Source organism: Triticum aestivum, chromosome 4A (genome assembly GCF_018294505.1).
Source record: "Triticum aestivum cultivar Chinese Spring chromosome 4A, IWGSC CS RefSeq v2.1, whole genome shotgun sequence".
In the NCBI taxonomy this organism is placed as follows: domain Eukaryota; kingdom Viridiplantae; phylum Streptophyta; class Magnoliopsida; order Poales; family Poaceae; genus Triticum; species Triticum aestivum.
This window is the reverse complement of record NC_057803.1, coordinates 638,810,726-638,828,929: the sequence shown is the minus strand read 5'-3', so window position 1 is coordinate 638,828,929 and position 18,204 is coordinate 638,810,726. Positions and strand designations below refer to the sequence as shown.

At 46.5% G+C, this 18,204-nt stretch overlaps 1 protein-coding gene across 1 annotated transcript; it reads right to left on the bottom strand.

Moving 5' to 3' along the window:
- Positions 1 to 6,597: 6,597 nt before the first annotated feature.
- On the bottom strand, positions 6,598 to 14,877 carry LOC123082822 (uncharacterized). The gene is made up of 4 exons (XM_044505060.1): positions 13,512 to 14,877; positions 12,679 to 12,884; positions 6,986 to 7,061; positions 6,598 to 6,850 (listed from the first exon to the last, which is right to left on the bottom strand). Exons 1-3 carry the CDS (start codon positions 14,825 to 14,827, stop codon positions 6,991 to 6,993), a joined length of 1,593 nt encoding a protein of 530 aa, XP_044360995.1. The 5' UTR covers positions 14,828 to 14,877; the 3' UTR covers positions 6,598 to 6,850; positions 6,986 to 6,990.
- Between the last annotated feature and the right edge of the window lie 3,327 nt (positions 14,878 to 18,204).

Sequence of the window (18,204 nt, the reverse complement as noted above, 5' to 3'; positions counted from 1 at the left end):
ATCACAAGTGGCAATATAAAGTGATGTTCTTTTGCATTAAGATTTTGTGCATCCAACCATAAAAGTGCATGTCAACCTCTGCTTCCCTCTGCGAAGGGCCTATCTTTTACTTTTATCTTCTACCCTTATGCAAGAGTCATGGTGATCTTCACCTTTCCTTTTTACATTTTATCCTTTGGAAAGCACATTGTGTTGGAAAGATCCTGATATATATATATATCCAATTGGATGTAAGTTACCATGAACTATTATTGTTGACATTACCCTTGAGGTAAAAGGTTGGGAGGCGAATCTATAAGCCCCTATCTTTTTCTGTGTCTGATTAAGACTTTGAACCCATAAATATCATGTGATTGTTAGCAATTGTGAAAGATTATATGATAGTTGAGTATTGGGAGTTTGCTAAATCAAAGCTCTAACATAGACCCTTCCTGAAAATAAGATGAATTGCAATTGTTTGATGACTGAGAATATAGTTTGTTAGTTTAAAGAAAGTTTATGATCTATACTTTAACATGTGAATAGCTTGTTACTTGATCATGAAAAGCTTTATGAAAATGAGCCACTGTTATGATATATAATGATGCTAGAAAAAGTGATTGGAACTATCATTGATGAAACTTATGCACGTGCTAGCATTCACACTTCATAAATTATTTCTTTTATCATTTACCTACTCGAGGACGAGCAGGAATTAAGCTTGGGGATGCTGATACGTCTCCAACGTATCTATAATTTATGAAGTATTCATGCTATTATATTATCAACCTTGGATGTTTTATATGCTATTTTATATGATTTTTGGGAATAACCTATTAACCTAGAGTCCAGTGCCAGTTTCTTTTTTTTCCTTGTTTTAGAGTATCGCAGAAAAGGAAAACCAAACGAAGTCCAATTGACCTGAAACTCGATGGAGCTTATTTTTGACCAGAAGAAGACCATGGAGTAAAAGAGTTGGGCCAGAAGAGTCCCGGGCTGCCCACGAGGGTGGGAGGCGCGACCCCCCCGGGCATGCCCCCCTACCTCGTGGACAGCCTGGAGACCCCCTGACTTGTTCTGGACGCCAAAACTTCTTATATATACAGAAACCTCCAGAAATTAACCTAGATCAGAAGTTCTGCCGCCGCAAGTATCTGTAGCCACGAGAAATCAATCTAGGCCCTCTCTGGCACCCTGCCAGAGGGGGCCATCATCACCGGAGGCTATGGAGGAGGATCCGGGAGGGACCATCACCACCATGAAGGCCAAGGACCAGAGGAAGAACCTCTCCCCATCCACGGGGAGGCCATGGAGGAGGAAGCACAAGGGGGATAACCTCTCCTCCTCTCTCTCTCGGTGGCACCGGAGTGCCATCGGGAGGGGAATCATCGCTGCGATGATCGTCTTCATCACCATCATCATCACCATCCTCATCTCTTTTACGCGGTCCACTCTCCCGCACCCCGCTGTAATACCTACTTGAACATGGTGCTTTATGCCACATATTATGATCCAATGATGTACTGCCATCCTATGATGTTTTGAGTAGATATCCTTTGTCTTTGGGTTGATTGATGATCTAGATTGGTATGAGTTGTATGTTTTACTTTGGTGTTGTCTTATGATGCCCTCCGTGTCGCGCAAGCATGAGAGATTCCCGCTGTAGGGTGTTGCAATATGTCCATGGTTTTCTTATTGTCTGCGTTGCGTGAGTGACTGAAACACAAACACAGATAAGCGGGACATGGCATATGGGAATAAAGAGGACTTGATACTTTAATTGTATGGTTGGGTTTTACCTTAATGATCTTTAGTAGTTGCGGATGCTTGCTAGAGTTCCAATCATAAGTGCATATGATCCAAGAAGAGAAAGTATGTTAGCTTATGCCTCTCCCTCATATGAAACTGCAATAGTGATTACCAGTCTTGTTAACAATTGCCTAGGATAATTCTGCACACCGGTCCACCATTATTCCACACTCGCTATTTATAATATTTAGTAATATATTCTAACTTTATGATAACAGCACCTACTTTTATATTTTAGTTCTCCAATATCATACAAAGTTATCCTCTTCATACCCACAACGTAGTTTTATTTCTCGATTCTAGTCGGAAGCAAACGTTCGATGTACATAGAGTCGTATCAGTGGCAGATAGGGATTGAGAGAATATTGATCTTACCTTTAGCTCCTTGTGGGTTTGACACTCCATACTTGTCACTTCCACCTTTGGAAATTGCTACGATGATTCCCTGCACTTGGGGATTATCAGTCACTGAGCTGAACGTGTGCAGATCACAAAGGTGCCGTACTTTTCGGTACTAGGATCGGCCGATCGTGAAGACGTGTTACTACATCAACCGCGTTGTCATAACGCTTCCGCTTACGGTCTACGAGGGTATGTAGACAATACTCTCCCCACTCGTTGCTATGCATCTCCATGATCTTGCGTGTGCGTAGGAAATTTTTGAAATAACTGCGTTTCCCAACAGCATAAGCTGGACCGAAAATCATGGAATGTCGGCGAGGGGAGCCCCTTGGTCAAGACGTCGGTGAACTGCTGCTTGGTCGGGACGTGGAGGATGCGGAACTCGCCTAGGGCTTCTCACGCACGACATGGATGTCTAGCTCGATGTGCTTCATGCGTCGGTGGTGGACTGGATTGCCTGCCATGTACACCAATGAGATGTTGTCATAGAACACCACCGTGGCTTTGGGCACTAGGGCTCGTAGCTCGCCGAGGAGTTGCCGGAGCCAGCAGCACTCAGCGCCTGCATTGGCGACGGCGCGGTATTCAGCCTTCGCGCTTGATCGTGAAACTGTGGCCTGGCGCTTGCTAGACTAGGACACGAGGGCGTCGCCGAGGAACACCACATAGCCGGAGGTCGAGCGAAGGGTGTCCGGGCAGCCGACCCAGTCGGCGTCGGAGTACGCCACGAGGTCGAGGTTGGAGGAGCGATGGAGATGCAATCCAATATCTGTCATGCCGCGGAGATAGCACAGGATGTGCTTGACCAGGGCAAGGTGGGCGGCATGCAGATCGTGCATGACGAGGCAGCATTGGTGCATGGCGTAGGCGATGTCGGGGCACGTCATGGCCAGGTACTGGAGCGCGCCAACCATGCTGCGGTACTCCGAGGCATCCGAGACTGGCGCCCCGTCCGTGGCGGACAGCTTTGAGTGCGTGACGACAGGGGTGGACACAGCCTTGCAGTCGACCATGTAGCCACGCTGCGACAGGAAGAAGCCATCGACATTCCTGGTGATAGTGGTGCCCAAGAAGTAGTGAAGGGCACCCATGTCCTTCATAGAGAATTCCGTTGAGAGTTGCTGTTGGAGACAGCGAAGGAGAGATGTGGACGATGCGACCAGAATAATATAGTCGACGTAGAGCAGCAGGTAATCCATCCCGCCATTGTTGTGTAGCACGAACAGGGATGGATCCGTGCGGGAGTCATGGAAGCCGAGCGTGCGGGCGAACACGACGAACCTGGCAAACCAGGCGCGTGGCGCCTACTTGAGGCTGTAGAGCAATCTATTGAGGAGGAAGACGTGGTCGGGGCGGGCCGCGTCAACGAAGCCAGCCGGCTGCTGGCAGTACACACGCTCGATGAGGTGGCCGTGGAGGAACGCATTGTTCATGTCCATCTGGTGAATTGGCCACACGCGGGAGGCTGCCACGGTGAGCACAGCGCGGATTGTGGCCGCCTTGACGACCGATGAGAAGGTCTTGTCGAAGTGCACGCCTTGTCGCTGAGAGAAACCTCGCACCACCCATCTCGCCTTGTAACGCTCGAGCCCGCCGTCGGCTTTGAACTTGTGCCAAAACAGCCACTTGCTGGTCACAATGTTAGCTCCAGGGGGGTGAGGAACGAGGCTCCATGTTCGGTTCTGCATCAATGCCGAGAATTCATCCTGCATCGCAGTTAGCCAATTTGGATCATGTAGAGCAGCCCACACGGACTTGGGTACAGGAGAGATGGAAGTGGCAACATTGGCATGGAGATTTCAGTGGTACTTAGGGTTGGGGAAGAATTTACCTGCTCGAGCTCGCGTGACCATCTTGTGTGATGGAGCGAGGGGAGCCGGGGTGGGTCGTTTTGGTGATCCGGAGAGGGTGGACTCGGGGGGTCGGGATCAGGTGGCGGGGAGGCAGGAGCACCGGTGTGCGTGTGGGTGGGCGAGTTGGTAGCCATGGTAGAGTTTGGGGAAGCCGTCTGGACTATGGGGGCGCTCATGGTAGGGAGTGTGTTGTTGGCTGGTGACAACGTGGGGAATGAGTGGAGCGACGACGTGGTCGGTGAGGTCGACCACAGAGGCGGAGGCGCGCTCTGCTGTGTGTTGCTGAAAGGGGAAGGAGTTTCCGTCAAACACGACGTGTTGTGAGATGATGACATGGCCGGTCGTAGGTTTAAGCAACAGTAGCCTTTGTGATCTTGTGAATATCCGAGGAAGACACAAGGGACCGAGCGAGGCGCCAGGTTATGAGGTGTAATGGCGGTGATGTTGGGGAAGCACTGACACCCGAAGACTTACATGGCAGAGTAGTTGGGGTGTGCACCGTAGAGGAGGTAAAACAGTGTGTGTTGGTGACGGGGGCGGCACCGCCTTCGGTTCAGAAGGAACGTGGCGGTCTGGAGTGCTTCTGCCCAGTATGAGTAAGGCATGGAGGCATGAACGAGTAGAGCGCATGTGATGTCATTTAGTGTGCGGAGAGCGTGCTCAGCGCGCCTATTCTGTGGAGATGTGTAAGGGCATGACATACGCATAATGATGCCGAGGGAGGAGAAGAATTGACAGGCAGCAAAGCTTTCAAACTCCTGCCCGTTGTCTGTTTGGACCATCAGGTTGAAGTGAGTGCAGGCGAGGCGTACAAATGCACGGAGTGTCGGTAGAACATCTGATTTCTGTTTGAGAGGAAACGTCCACATGAAATGACTATAGTCATCAACCACGACTAAGTAACACTCAAAACTAGAAAAACTAAGCATGGGTGAGTTCCATACATCACAATGTACAAGCTGGAAAGGGAAATATGAGACATGATCTGAAGAACTGAAAGGTAAAAGATGACTTTTTTCCTAACTGACAGGCGGTGCAGATGTCTCCGTCGGAGCCAGGGGCGTGTATGGAGGTGTGGCAGAGGGTGGAGTCCAGCGCATCATCACCAAGGTAAACAAGGCGCCGGTGTCAGGTATCGCGCGTAACGGCAATGAAGGCGTGGGGTGCTTGGGACAGGTGTGATGGATGGAGAGGGTAGAGCTCGTCCGGTGAATCACAGCGGAGGATCTTCGCCTTCTTCTTCAATCCTTGAAAGAAAAACTAAAGTCATCAAATTCCACGTTAACTGGGTTGTCACGCATAAGAGTTTTAACGGAAATGATGTTTTTGATTAAGTGTGGAGAGACTAGGATGTTACGAAGAGATAGGTTTTGGGAGGAAGTGGGGATGGTGTGTTGACCTACGTCCGTGCCTGCAAGCGTGGATCCATTGGCAACTATGATATCAGGAGAAAAACTGGGGTAGGATGAAGTGAGAATACCAAAGATGAGGCCATGTGACACGTCGCACTAGAGTCGAGGTACCATTCACCACGGGAGCTCGACGACGTCTGCCCTTGCTACACGCTCATGGGGTTGAGCGCCTGGCCAGAGTATCCTGATCCCAAGCCTGCCACGGCGCCGCGGGAGGTGCGCCGGCCGTAGACGGGGTGTGGAGGGACGTCCCCGTGCTGCTAGTGTGCTGGAGGAGCCGAGGCAGGCGGTGGGGGCACGCCGTACTGAGCTGCTACGCTGGTGAAGGGGGTCGGGCCACAAGGTTGTGGCCCAAGGATGCCTGCGCCGGGAGCATGGGGGCGCCAAGGCATGGACCAGGCGTGGACCATGCTCGTCCATGGCGTCGGAGCAGGAGCAGATGGGCGTGGTGGAGGAGCAGCTCCGCCGTAGTGAGATGGCCCACCCCTGCCGGAGGCCTTGCAATTCCCTTTGCCGCGGCTGCCACCACGGCCGCCCCCACCAGGGCGGTTGTTGTTGTCGCCAGCCCCGCTGGAGTCCGGGTTCGCTGGTGCGCGCGCAGTGTGCAGGGCGATGTCATGGGGAGTTTCCTCGGCTTGGCGGCTCTCCTCGAGGAGGAGGAATGCACGACAGCACAGGAAGGTGGGGAAGGACGACTGCATGGTGAGTATGGGAACAGCATAGCGAAAACAGGGATTGAGACCGTGAATCATTTTGAGGACCTCGTCGCGACCGCGGACATGTTCGCCAAGGTCCGCCAGGCGGTCGTTGGCGCAGTCCTTGAGCCGGGCCAACTAGGAGAGGATGGAGGACGACCCCTGCTCAATGCGGCGAAACTCGGTGGTGAGCCGAACAAGCCGGTATGGTTTACTTTCCACAAGACAAAATATCTCCGAATTAACTGTAATGCATATGCTATCTAGTTACAACAAAATGATTTACTTTCAAACAGCAAGAGTAGAATAAACGAGCAACCGCCAATTGTTTCATAGAAGCTGATGCAACATGTGGGCTATAGTTATCCAAATTTCTCAAAGATGAAATGTTTCACAGATGATGGCCAACTTACAACAAGGTAACCATTCAGTTTACGTTCCATCATTAAGCTTACAGTCATTTTGTTCCAAAAAGCTCACCCTGCAGCATGCATCATAGAGTTTCCTCTGGCGCTATCTTGAGATCCAGGCAAGATTCGATACACGTGGACGAAGGACAGAAAGATAAAGTTCAGACAGACAGACAATTCACCTAATGTAGCATTCAGTTCTACATGCAAAACCCTCCGAAACAGATCATATGGCAGCATGCAACATCAGGTTCAATGATCTCAGGTTCACTCTGGCCAGCCTGCGCTTTCTGAAACCATTTTATATCCAGTCATTATGAATTCTACTGATTTTCGCAGCACATTGTACAGTTGACAGCAAGTCTCATGTGGAACAAAAACTGATAGTAAGCGCAGGCAGTAATATACACAAACTGTTGCATTACCTTCTTCACTTCTTTTCTTTGTGTTGACCCTTCCTCTCCTCCTCTTGCTTTTGTTTCGGAATTTGCTCTTTCAGATCTGAAGAACAAGCAAAGGAGGTACTGTTAACTTGCGGACAGCAATCTGATACAGTTCAGTCTTCAGTGAGCATTGCTTATGAGAAGATAATAGCAACAATTATCATCATAGCTATGTATGGACATGGAATACACAATCAAGTTGCCTTCATAACACTGATAATGTTATGTATGTCTAGTACATGATCCACCGAGCAACAAATTAGGAGAATATCACCTTGATCTCTCAGCTAGGAAGTTTATCATTTAAATTAGGAATATATCTCTTAGCTTGGGCCTTAAGCCAACTACGGATAAGATCCACAATTTGTTACTCAGCTCAGATTGTTAGGTCTACATAAAGAGGATCCCTGTGAGGAATAAAGCAAAGCAAGAATTAGAAGAAGAATTTAGAGGATCAAGACTTCAGGAACTTCAAGGCTTTATAATAGGCCAGAAATCACGTGTAAGTTCTGTACCGTTAGTCCGTTATGTATTTGCAGATCTCAAGACTTCTCTGATAATCCTTGCTATCTACAGTAAAATCAGTTGTGGACTACAAGAGGATATTCTATCTGAGCTTGCCCCTGTAAGAACCTGTTGGTTATGCGTGAAGTACATACTAATGATATATTAATCTACATGACATCTGTAGGGAAGGCACCAATCTGCTTGAACTGTTAAACAAGGTAGCATCAGATGTGTTGGATGGAACTAACGGACGTCATCCATTGTGAGATAACTACATCATCAAAACCTTTGGATGCTTCAAAGTAATTTGTATACCTACTTAGGAAGAGGCAATTGCTTAAGAATCGATATGTTCGACTTTACAATTACATGAAATGAGCCCCTCCAGCAAATAAAAAACAATATTTTCTTAATGTTTGGCCATATATCTAAATTGTTGTATAGATTTGACACAGAAAAAACATCCAATGTTATTTGTTTTAAAATAGTCTTTAATAATATATGTGGTCAGTGTTAGTTCACAACAGGGTTAAACATTCGTATGAGAGGAGAACATGGCCACGTGAAAGGAGAGCACTGATTTGGAGAGGAAAAGATGTATTACAGCTGGCCGGATAAGAGATGATTGGCAGGGACTTGCTTACCACTGTAGAAGACTTGATTTTGAAATGCATATCTAAAACAAATATGTAGTCTAGTGCAGATGAATGGAAACTACTAACCCCAAAGGAAACAAATAGCCTAATGTGCAAGTAATGGACTTGCTGCTGGCAGTACTAATGGTAATCTTATACATGTTTTATAGTGGACAATGGGGTGTTACCAAGTCATGTCACATCAAAAGCAATGATGATTTCTGTGCAGCTACAATGGTACCTCTTTTACTACAGACGGGTGTCCTCGGGACAAACTGCATAGACTGCTTAGACAGAATAAATGTCACGCGGTTTGCATATGGATTAGCTGCTTTAGGGCGTGAACTTCAAGTGTTGAAGGTCACTGAAGAACCTAAAATTGAACAGCATTCTCCTTCGGCCGATGATCTGATGGATTTCTATTAAAGGATGGGTGAGACATTAACCATCCAGTATGTAGGTTCTGCTGCTCACAGCAAGGTTAGCATCTTGTTATATCTGTGACTCCCGTCCCGAGTAACATAATCTGCATAACACAAATCTTGAAATGGCGCTTTTTTGAACTAAAACTTTGTATCCATACCCTGGAAGGTGTGCAGTTGTGTACTACTATTTTAATGTATTCTTTACAACCTTTGGAGTAGTTCTAATTTCCCCGAGTAGTTCTAAACTTCTAATTGCCGCATCGCTCTTCCCTTTTCTATCATTTGATATGTACATCTACTTTCCCCTCCCTGCTATTGTGTTCGGCTATTTAGCCACATATTTAAGTCAAATAAACATTAAGGCCACCTGTCACCTGAAGATAGGACTCTGAAAGAGCAGTTGCTAGCTACTATCAAGGGTCAGGTCTGTCATACTTGTGAATTTAGCAAAGGTCAGGCGTACCAGGACAGTTGATACCAAATATCAAACGTTTGCTCTAACAGGTCTTCCTATGATAAAATGAACTTCCTAAATCAATTGGTACATGCAGCTTTGCTCTTTGGAAACAAGTTTACCAGTAGAGGTTGTTAACAGGACGAGCACATCTGCCACCCAAGCACCTTGAGTGTATTTTCTGAAAATGTAAAGCTTGAGTGTTTATATCTAAAAATTTTGTGACCAAAATAGTAGGCATTTCTTACTGATTATAGTTTTTGACAAAAGGCCGATAGTTGAGTTTTATTTTAAGTGTTTGCTGTTGTAATCTTGAATATCTTTATTTCAGAATGATTTGTTGGTAGGCAGTCAATTCAGTAGTCAACACAAATCCAACTTGGTATTTTGAATGCTCAGTGTAAATCTTCCATTGTAAGGGAAACTCTAACCGTTCTACTCCACTAAGCTTTGCTCGGACCTAGCCGAACTCCTTAATTTAATGGAGTAAAAATCAAATTTGCAAAGTTCAACCTAGTCTCAACCGAAATTTGCATACCTTCAACCTAGCCGAACACATTGTCTTGACAATCAAAATTTAAACTTAAACCCTAAACTAAACTACTATTCATCATCATCGCCATGGTAGAGGTCGATCCAATCACCGCCCATTGGGTTTAGGCCGGTGCCTTCATCGCGGAGCCGGTGAAGATGCACCGCCCCTCCTCAACGCCGAACTCCTTCTCCTCCTTGCCGCCGCCATCGCCGCCTTGCTCCTCGTCGTCGGAGATGACGATGAACTCACCATTGACCGCCCGCTCGGCCTACTACAGCTCGGGGTACTGGCAGCGGAGGTCCACTATGTACTCCTCAGCGGCAGCCTCTACCGTGATGAGCTCCCACGCCTCCGAATCCTCCTGAGACGTCGCCGCATCCACCACCCCCGGTTGTGGCGGGACGAGGTAGGCGGGCGATGTCCCCCATGGGAATTTGAGCCGAGCCTTCACGTCGGGGAACCGCACCTGCCATCGTTCATATTCCATGGCGGCGAGCTCCGCCATGTGTAATGACCCGATCGACTTCCTCTTGTGGGTCTCCCGGTCAGTGATCTCACCACCCACGTCCCACACGCTCGCCGCCGGACGCCAAGGTATTTCCTCTATGGTTGCCACGATGGAGTGAGGTCGGGGAAGTCAGTGATGCGGCGGGCGGAGGCGGCATCGGCGGGGAGGTGGCAGCTTGAGGACGTGCCACTTGAAGACGAAACACAGGTATGGTGGCACGGATCTGCATTGCAGATCGGGAGCGAGAAGTGGCGGCAATGGGATCCGGCCATTGGGAGGATGGGGCATCGGGGAACAGCGGGGAGAGTCGCCGACGGTAGGGATTGGGGAGGAGAAGAGGCAGAGGAGGCGGGGATGAAGAGGAGAAATGGCGTATTTTTACTCGGCCGCTGAGCGGTGGAGTAAAAATAGGGGCGGCCAAGGCGGCTCATGATAATTTATCCTCCACCATGGAGTATTGCGGATCGGCTTGGTCCCGGTTAGAGGAGTAAAACCGGATTTTTACTCCTCTAACAGGTTATTGGGGATCGGTTAGAGTTGCCCTAACATGCCACAGATCTTCTGTGAGCAAAGAGGGTAGTGGAAGGCAGCAACCCAATCCTAGGAGTTCCTTTGAATTCTTCATCGTTACTACAATAATGGCTACACAGATCCTGAGAAGCAGGATGCTATAAATGTGTGAGCTTCTTCATGTTTGCAAAAATCACGCTCACAAAACCAATCGAAAAAGCCGACATAGGTCTAATATTATTTCACACAAGATTTATGTGTGGTGTTTTCTTAAAACGCAGGTTCTTGGGTCATTTCCAGCCTCAACAAGGCGGACCTCCTCGGTGGAAGTTGGACTCGGATCAGCATTACAATAACGGCCGTCAACGAACTTTAAGTGAAGAAACTGGAAGGTGCTGCTCTTTCATTAACAGCAACATTGCTTGATGAGCTGCTGTACAACATATTCTGTACACAATTAGCTTTTACTTGAACACTGCTCTTGACTTCAATCAGACAATATATCAATGTAGAATTTTTTTATAAAGGGTGGTTTAATTATTACTTAAAAGGTTAAAGCACTACACCCGGCACATTATTTCAAAGTAGAAATTGTTAAATATAGTAACTTGATCCATTCCCTCATTCCATGGGCTGAAGGCCAATATGTGTCCCTACAACAATACAACTGCCTCTAACAAAAATGTCATTGTGGTTCTCACTTCTTGGTCCATGTATTATTTCTCAAAAAGTTGTCACCAATCAATAAATACCCCCTAACCCTAGCACACAACAGATAACCATTGGATATTCACATTGTTGCATAAATTTGTAGCACATGATTGCTAAAAAAGTAACTTTCGCGGCAAACCTACCCAGTACAAGTACACGACTTAGTTAACTGCAAGAAAAAAAATGAAGTGACCAATGGCAAGACAAATGAAAATGGCTAGATAAGTAGTATATATGTACTGTATAACTTATAATTACAAGGAAAGAAGCTGACATAAGGCATGCATGTTGAAATTATTATGTAACTAATAAAATAAGCATATTATAAATCCTATTGACTTCTGCAATGTCGCCTACTATCTATATTACAAATTTGAATAACAACCACTAGTAAAAAAATTAAATGGTCCCCTACAGAATGATTGTGTGATTGATCAAGAGATAGATTCTATTGAGTTCCATCTTCCAAGTCCAAACACACATGCAGGAGTCCATGGCCATCATTGTATGTGGGTAATATAACTGTCTAGAGTGAATTGCAATGCCACGTTAAAAGTGTGGATTCAGTAATTCAACAAAATCTTTGAGAAATCATTTCATACAGGTGAAATAACTACATGCTCTATGGGGCTTATGAATGACGCGGCCTGAGTTTCCTGTTTCTTTTGCATTGCTTTGCGTTGACGACTTTCTCTTTGCTTATTCGGTAAGAGGTAGGACGACCAACCGGACGCACTACACGACAAAATGCTTTGGTTGGCACTGACTGTTCCAATTTGTGGTTGTCCATGGGTTCGCTGTTCACGTTGTGAGTGGCGCCATAGCCCGTTCTTAAATGTTTTCTCATACCACATGGCAAAATGCTTTGGCTGGATTTGGCTGCCTAGTTTTAATTTCCTATCTGTGGCAGTCCAAGCGTTCGTTGTTCACGTTGTGGGTGGCGCCACAGCCCGACCGGAACGTTTTTTCCATATAGTTAGTCGGGTTCTCGGGGATTAGAGCTCATGATGTGATGGTTCTTAGTTGACCATATACCATGCCAGCGAGCCCGCTTAATATGTCTCCCAAAGTAGAGATACATATCTTCAGCTCCTGCATGCCTCAGGCACAAGGAACGAATAACAAATGCCCATCAATAACCACATTCAATCAGATCGGCCAATAATTTCAACCAAAAAGGAAAAGTATAAACCCATAAGAAAATACCAGATTCTATCAAAACAAACAGGCGCAACGAAGGCTCATGACACCTTCTAGGTTTATACAAAGCCTAGAGAACAATGCAAACCTCAGCAGAAATAATGCAGTTCACAACATAATGTTGTAGCCCCGGCATGAACAATGGTCTTTTTTAAGGGACAATGAGATAAAGTGCATTATTTAGACTCACCTTTCTCCGAAGGTGAAGCGCCCTCAACATTGCTGCATAAGATCATCGAGCTACCATCATCATCTATGTTGGTTGTACCCTTCACCAATTCTTCATTTGGTGAACTCTTGGGAACATCGCCAAAAGAATCTTTGGATAGCAAGGCACATCCATGTGTGTTGAGTGCGCTAGAACCCTCTGGAGCACCTTCTCCTTGACATGGAACCCTTCGTGAAAACAAAGGCATAATTTTTCAGTATATAGTTGTTAAGGTTATAAATGAAAAAAGGCAATGAAACTTTTGTAGCGCAACTAAAATTATCCCGTCATCCATTTTAATGACCTCGGGTGCTAACTATTTTCTGTTGAGTTCGGTTTCTAAGAACCAGCTAGTGTTTGCACATACTATGAAGTACAATTATAGGGAGACATACAAATAAACAACACGTCGATGTGGTATTTACAATAACTCTTCTCAAATAGGATAACACGTACCAGTCCAATAATTGCAGTTTGATTAAATGCTCATCACAATACGCATATCATGACAAAAGATGCCAGGTAATAACTCTCGTGTATTGCTATCACTGAACCCCTCAAACACAAAACACACAGTCGGGGCTCACGGACGAACGAAAGAAAGGTAAACACGGCTTGCCAACCACCTCGTCGTAGAACAAGTTATGCCGATCTTAACTCATGTCGCAAACCACATAACTCAAAGGGCCCAAAGCAACTAAGGACACATGGAAACCAACAAGTGATCCTAAAAAATACTTTCAACAATGTCACCAATAGAAATGTGTGAGCATAGCTCAAAATAGGTGTGGCGTTGCAGAGTAGAGCTAGCTCACCTGGTATTGAGGTCATGGCTGAGACGTTCAAAGGTGTCGACAAAGCACCACTCCTTCATAGTATTGGACCCCTTGTCAAGCAGTTGATGTGCCTCATCTTCTGTTTTCACCTCCTCTCCCCCCTCCACATCACCTACCTCCTGACTAGGGATCGACGATAGCAGATCCTGGTATTCGCCACGGTCCACAGGAGTGTAGAAGCTGACAATTGGAATCAAATTACAGGAGCGACGATTATGACACACCTTCTTCACCCGGTCCGACTGTAGCTCGATTGTGAAGAGCCCAGAAAACGTGTTAGCGAAAATGACATTCGCTCCCTCGGCAAACCCCAACACGATCGGTCTAGTTTCTGCATTCACCCGAGTACCTTTTGGGAGCAAATTATGCAAGTGGATTACCCGGTTCAGTACCCATCGTGCATCAGTGCGGTCACTCACCTCCCTTGTCCACAGTTTGAGACGCACATCCAGTTCTTCACAAAGACCCAGTCCACCGTCCTCGGACACCATGAGAGTAAATCTCTCTGCATTGCTACCAGACTCGTGGTTTGGTGCGTCAAACTCAGTCAAGCCATGCCTTGCTAAATCGCACTCCAGGATCGACCCACCGTCGGACAAGAAGTAGAGCAGGGATCTCCCAATGAGCAAGCCGCTGGAAGAATTTTCAAAGCTTATCATGAACTCGCTGCGCATCGAGATCAGTTGGCCCCAGGTTCCATGCTCCGACGAGTATACGCGCACCGACGTGACATACTTCTCGTCGTCAGCATCTTCGTCCTCGATGCAGAAGACGAAGGCCACGCCGAAAGGGCCCCCGAGGCAGTCGCGGTGGTCGCACCCATCGGCCGCGCAGAAGACGGCATAGCCCGGCGAGAAGATCTCAAACGCCGGGGGCAGCGCTAGGCGCTGCTGGGCGCCCGTGATTGGCTCCCACACGAGGAGCTCCCAGGAGTCCTTGGAGCGGAAGAGGGCGCGGCCATGGCGGCAGTCGATGGCCCGCCAGGAGCGCCAGTCCGGCGCGGCCAGGGAGAAGGAGGGGGCGGCGGTGGGGACGAAGTGGGGGATGCGCTCGTCGTTCCAGTCGTGGAGGAAGCCGAGCACGGGGGCTGCCCCGTGGTGCTTGTGGAGGCGACGTCGGAATCCAGGGCGGGAGGCGGTGTGGCTCCAGGCCTTGCAGATGAGGGAGGCGTGGAGGAGGCAGGCCGGGTCGTCGGGCGGGAGGCGGAAAAGGATCTCTTCGATGAGCTCGTTGGGGAGCGCCGGCGGCGAGGCGCACACGGTGGTTGCTAGGCGGCGCGATAGAGCTGCTCCCATGGTACTTGCTAGGTCTGGATCGGTGTTTGAGTGTGTTGTCTTGTGGGGAATGGTGGAATCGACGACATTGGAGATTTTGGATCCACACCGTAAATTGCCGTTACTAAAAACGCGAAAGATAAAAAAAAACGAAAGAAAGGAAGTTTGTTTTCTACTCCCTTGTCCTAAATATAAGTCTTTTTAGACATTCCACTACAAACTACATACGGACGTATATAGACATATTTAAAGTGTAGATTCACTTATTTTGCTCCGTATGTAGTTCATAGTGAAATCTCTAAAAAAAACTTATATTTAGAAACGGAGAGACTATTTTGCACAAAATTCGCTTCTTCTTTTCTTGACAAAGGAAACACCTGCCTTATTATTACTTATTTTGCCACAATACAAGAAGGAAAAATACTAAACCAAGTTTTACATTTTTATCTTTATCTTTACCTAATATTAAAGGACGAAGACTTTTTTAGATCTGCATACATTTAGTCTGGATCGATCTTTTTTTCTTAATAGGTTCGCTAGTGTGGTTCGCGTTTGTTTCATCCGTAGTCCGCTAGGATTAGGTTTCGCCTACTGTTTGTTAGGCCGGACCGAATTATTCAGGCCTCTCGGCAGGCACAACGAAGTCTGGTGGAGACCACTAGCTAGGCCCAATACAATTATTCTGGCCTGCCAACCCATCGAAATCTGACATGCTGTTTCTACTCCAAAGAAAATCATATATCTGCCCTTTTTGTGTCTGTGTGCAAATCCTCGATCGTACATGATCACAAAACGAATTCCATACCATCGCGGTCACGCCCCTATTCTCGTTCGGTCTCTTCCCTGAGCACACATGAGAGCTCCCCAGGCGATGAGGGGAATAAGCGGTCAAGGTGCCAATGCGGGGCATGCAAGCTCGGCCGCGGGTGTGCTCGTGCACCATGATACAAGCAGTGGCTACAAGCCCAAGGCCAGTGGCCGGCGTATCCCGTTCGGCGTGGTCACAATCGACGAGCACGGCGGCGGGTGTGCTCGTGCACCTCGCTACAAGGCCAACGGCCGGCGTACCCTGTTCAGCGTGGTCGCAATCGACGATCTGCACCTTCTCTTGGAAGAGCCCGTCGAGGAGCAGAATCCGTGATGGCGAGGTGGCGCTAACTCCCACGCGAAACTACGGCGCGCTCCTCCCGGACCCGACCCAACCCCCGCACCACCAGCCCCACCTCCTATCTACTCGACGACGGTTAACATTTGAGGAAGCATAGGCTTTCCTGCACCCCTTATCAAGCCATTCATTTCTGCATGACCTGTGCAAGTACATTTGTTTTTTTTTGTTTCTCTTAAATAGAACAAGATATGAACTTCAAACTTTACAGGACAACAAAACATTCTTACTACAATGTGGGGGAAAACTTTCAGATTTTTTCGTGAATCATATATAGTAACTATTATTATTTTTTTACTAAAAAAATCTCATTTTGTATATTTATGTCGACGAAAAATCTGAAAGTTTTTTCCCAAATTGTAGTAAGAATGTTTTGTTGTCTTGGAAAGTCTGAAGTTGATATGTTGTTTTGTTTTGACGAAACAAAAAAGAAAAAATTTCATGTAGTAATCTAGTTGTGTAGCACAGATCTCAAAGCGAGGGCATAGATAAGAGGTGTCTGAAAGCCCGTGCTTTATAAATCCATGTTCACTTGACGACGCCCGACACAGCCCGCCCTCCTCTCCGAGTTTCGGCTTCTCTCTGACCTCAGGCCTATGCTGCACGACACTCCCCCCTATGCCATTGCAACTTCCAGCTGCGACGTCTATCACCCTCTCTAGATTCAGCGGCCACCCTGCACGGCTGCACGGCAACTGTTCGGAAAGTTGACATAACAGACAAGGGGTAATTTTTTTTCGGTAGTGTTCGATCCACCATTAATGTGAAAGTCTTCATTGATATACTACTCATGTTTTGTACATTCTGATTGATTATATTAGCCTAGAGAATGGAGAGAAAGTGGAGCAGATGTTGACTGCAGAATGCTGAACCATTGAAGCGGCAGGAAGACGAGTGTATCTTGCAAGACGAGATCCTCGCCATCGTCCTGCGCCTCGGCGCCCAGTACGACCACATCCTCGAGTGCCTCCGCCTCGCTGATCCGGTGCCAGCAACTGTCATCTTCCCAAAATTTAGATGGAAATTTGGATGTTCTTAATATTTTTCTTCTAAAATTTGGATGGAATTTAAAATATACGTTGTATTGTTGTTTTTTAGGACTTACACATCTCGCGTACCCAGGGCCATCCACACATGTCTTGAACATTCATTAGATGTTTATCGGCTAGCTGGGGAGGCCATGAACAATCTTAAGAAAAATAGGTTTGTACCATTAAACACATGCTCCCAAAATGCTATACATGTTATCCTCTTTGTTCTTTTGGTAATCTACTTCATCACTGACTCAATTGTTGGTTCAACCAGTCTTTGTGGATTCAATTCTTGATATTGGCGAATATTTTTCTAACCGGCAGGTGCATGTGCTAAGTTACTAGGCGACACTGACAGTACAAAAGCGAGTATGTTTGAGCTAAGGGCACGAGCTAGGGGGGAGTACCACCTGGCTGCCCAGCAGTTCACCTAGACAAAAATAATTAAGGCAACTGTCCAATTCCACTTTCACCCAATGAAGGCTGTGGTTTAGTTTTCAGGTTTGGCAGCCTATTTTCTCTACGGCAATATAGAACAGATATATAAGGCTGCTTAGTTGCTGAGTATTTTTGCAATATAGATCTAGAGCGGATATAGACCGTGTGAGGTTGCTCTGTATAATTGTGTATTAGAAGATCTTATTTTCAATAACTTTGGTTGACCGGTTTAGTTGGTTGTCATGCAGGACTATGTTGAACTCTTTTGTGTGTTAATGCTTCAACAATACTTCTCGCTCACTCTCAGTTGAAAGAGATAAGGAGCCATTTTTTCAAAAGAAATCATCAGATATATTTCATTTCAGAATAAAGTTACTCACATGGATAATCCGAGCCATACTTAATTCTGCCTTCTCTAGCCTTCGTTTATGTATGAATAGCCTGAACACCTCTATATTAATAGTTTTGAAAGGAGAAAAATAGATAAGTGCATACTGTTTCAATTAAGATAAAAGCAGTTTGAAGTGCATATCATCTTTGAGCCAAAATGTGAAATTGGATGATAAGAATACAGAAGCTAGACCATTTGAACTCTAGGGATTAGAGATGCTAGACCATTGCAGTTTTCCTAAGGAAAATAATCTCAATAATAACATGTAATACTTCCATGTGTATATTATTTATTAATAATGAAATTTGAATTTTTTTGGGGGCGGTCCAGGAAGTTGTTTCGTTGCATTCTACACGAAGTTGAATTTTCATCA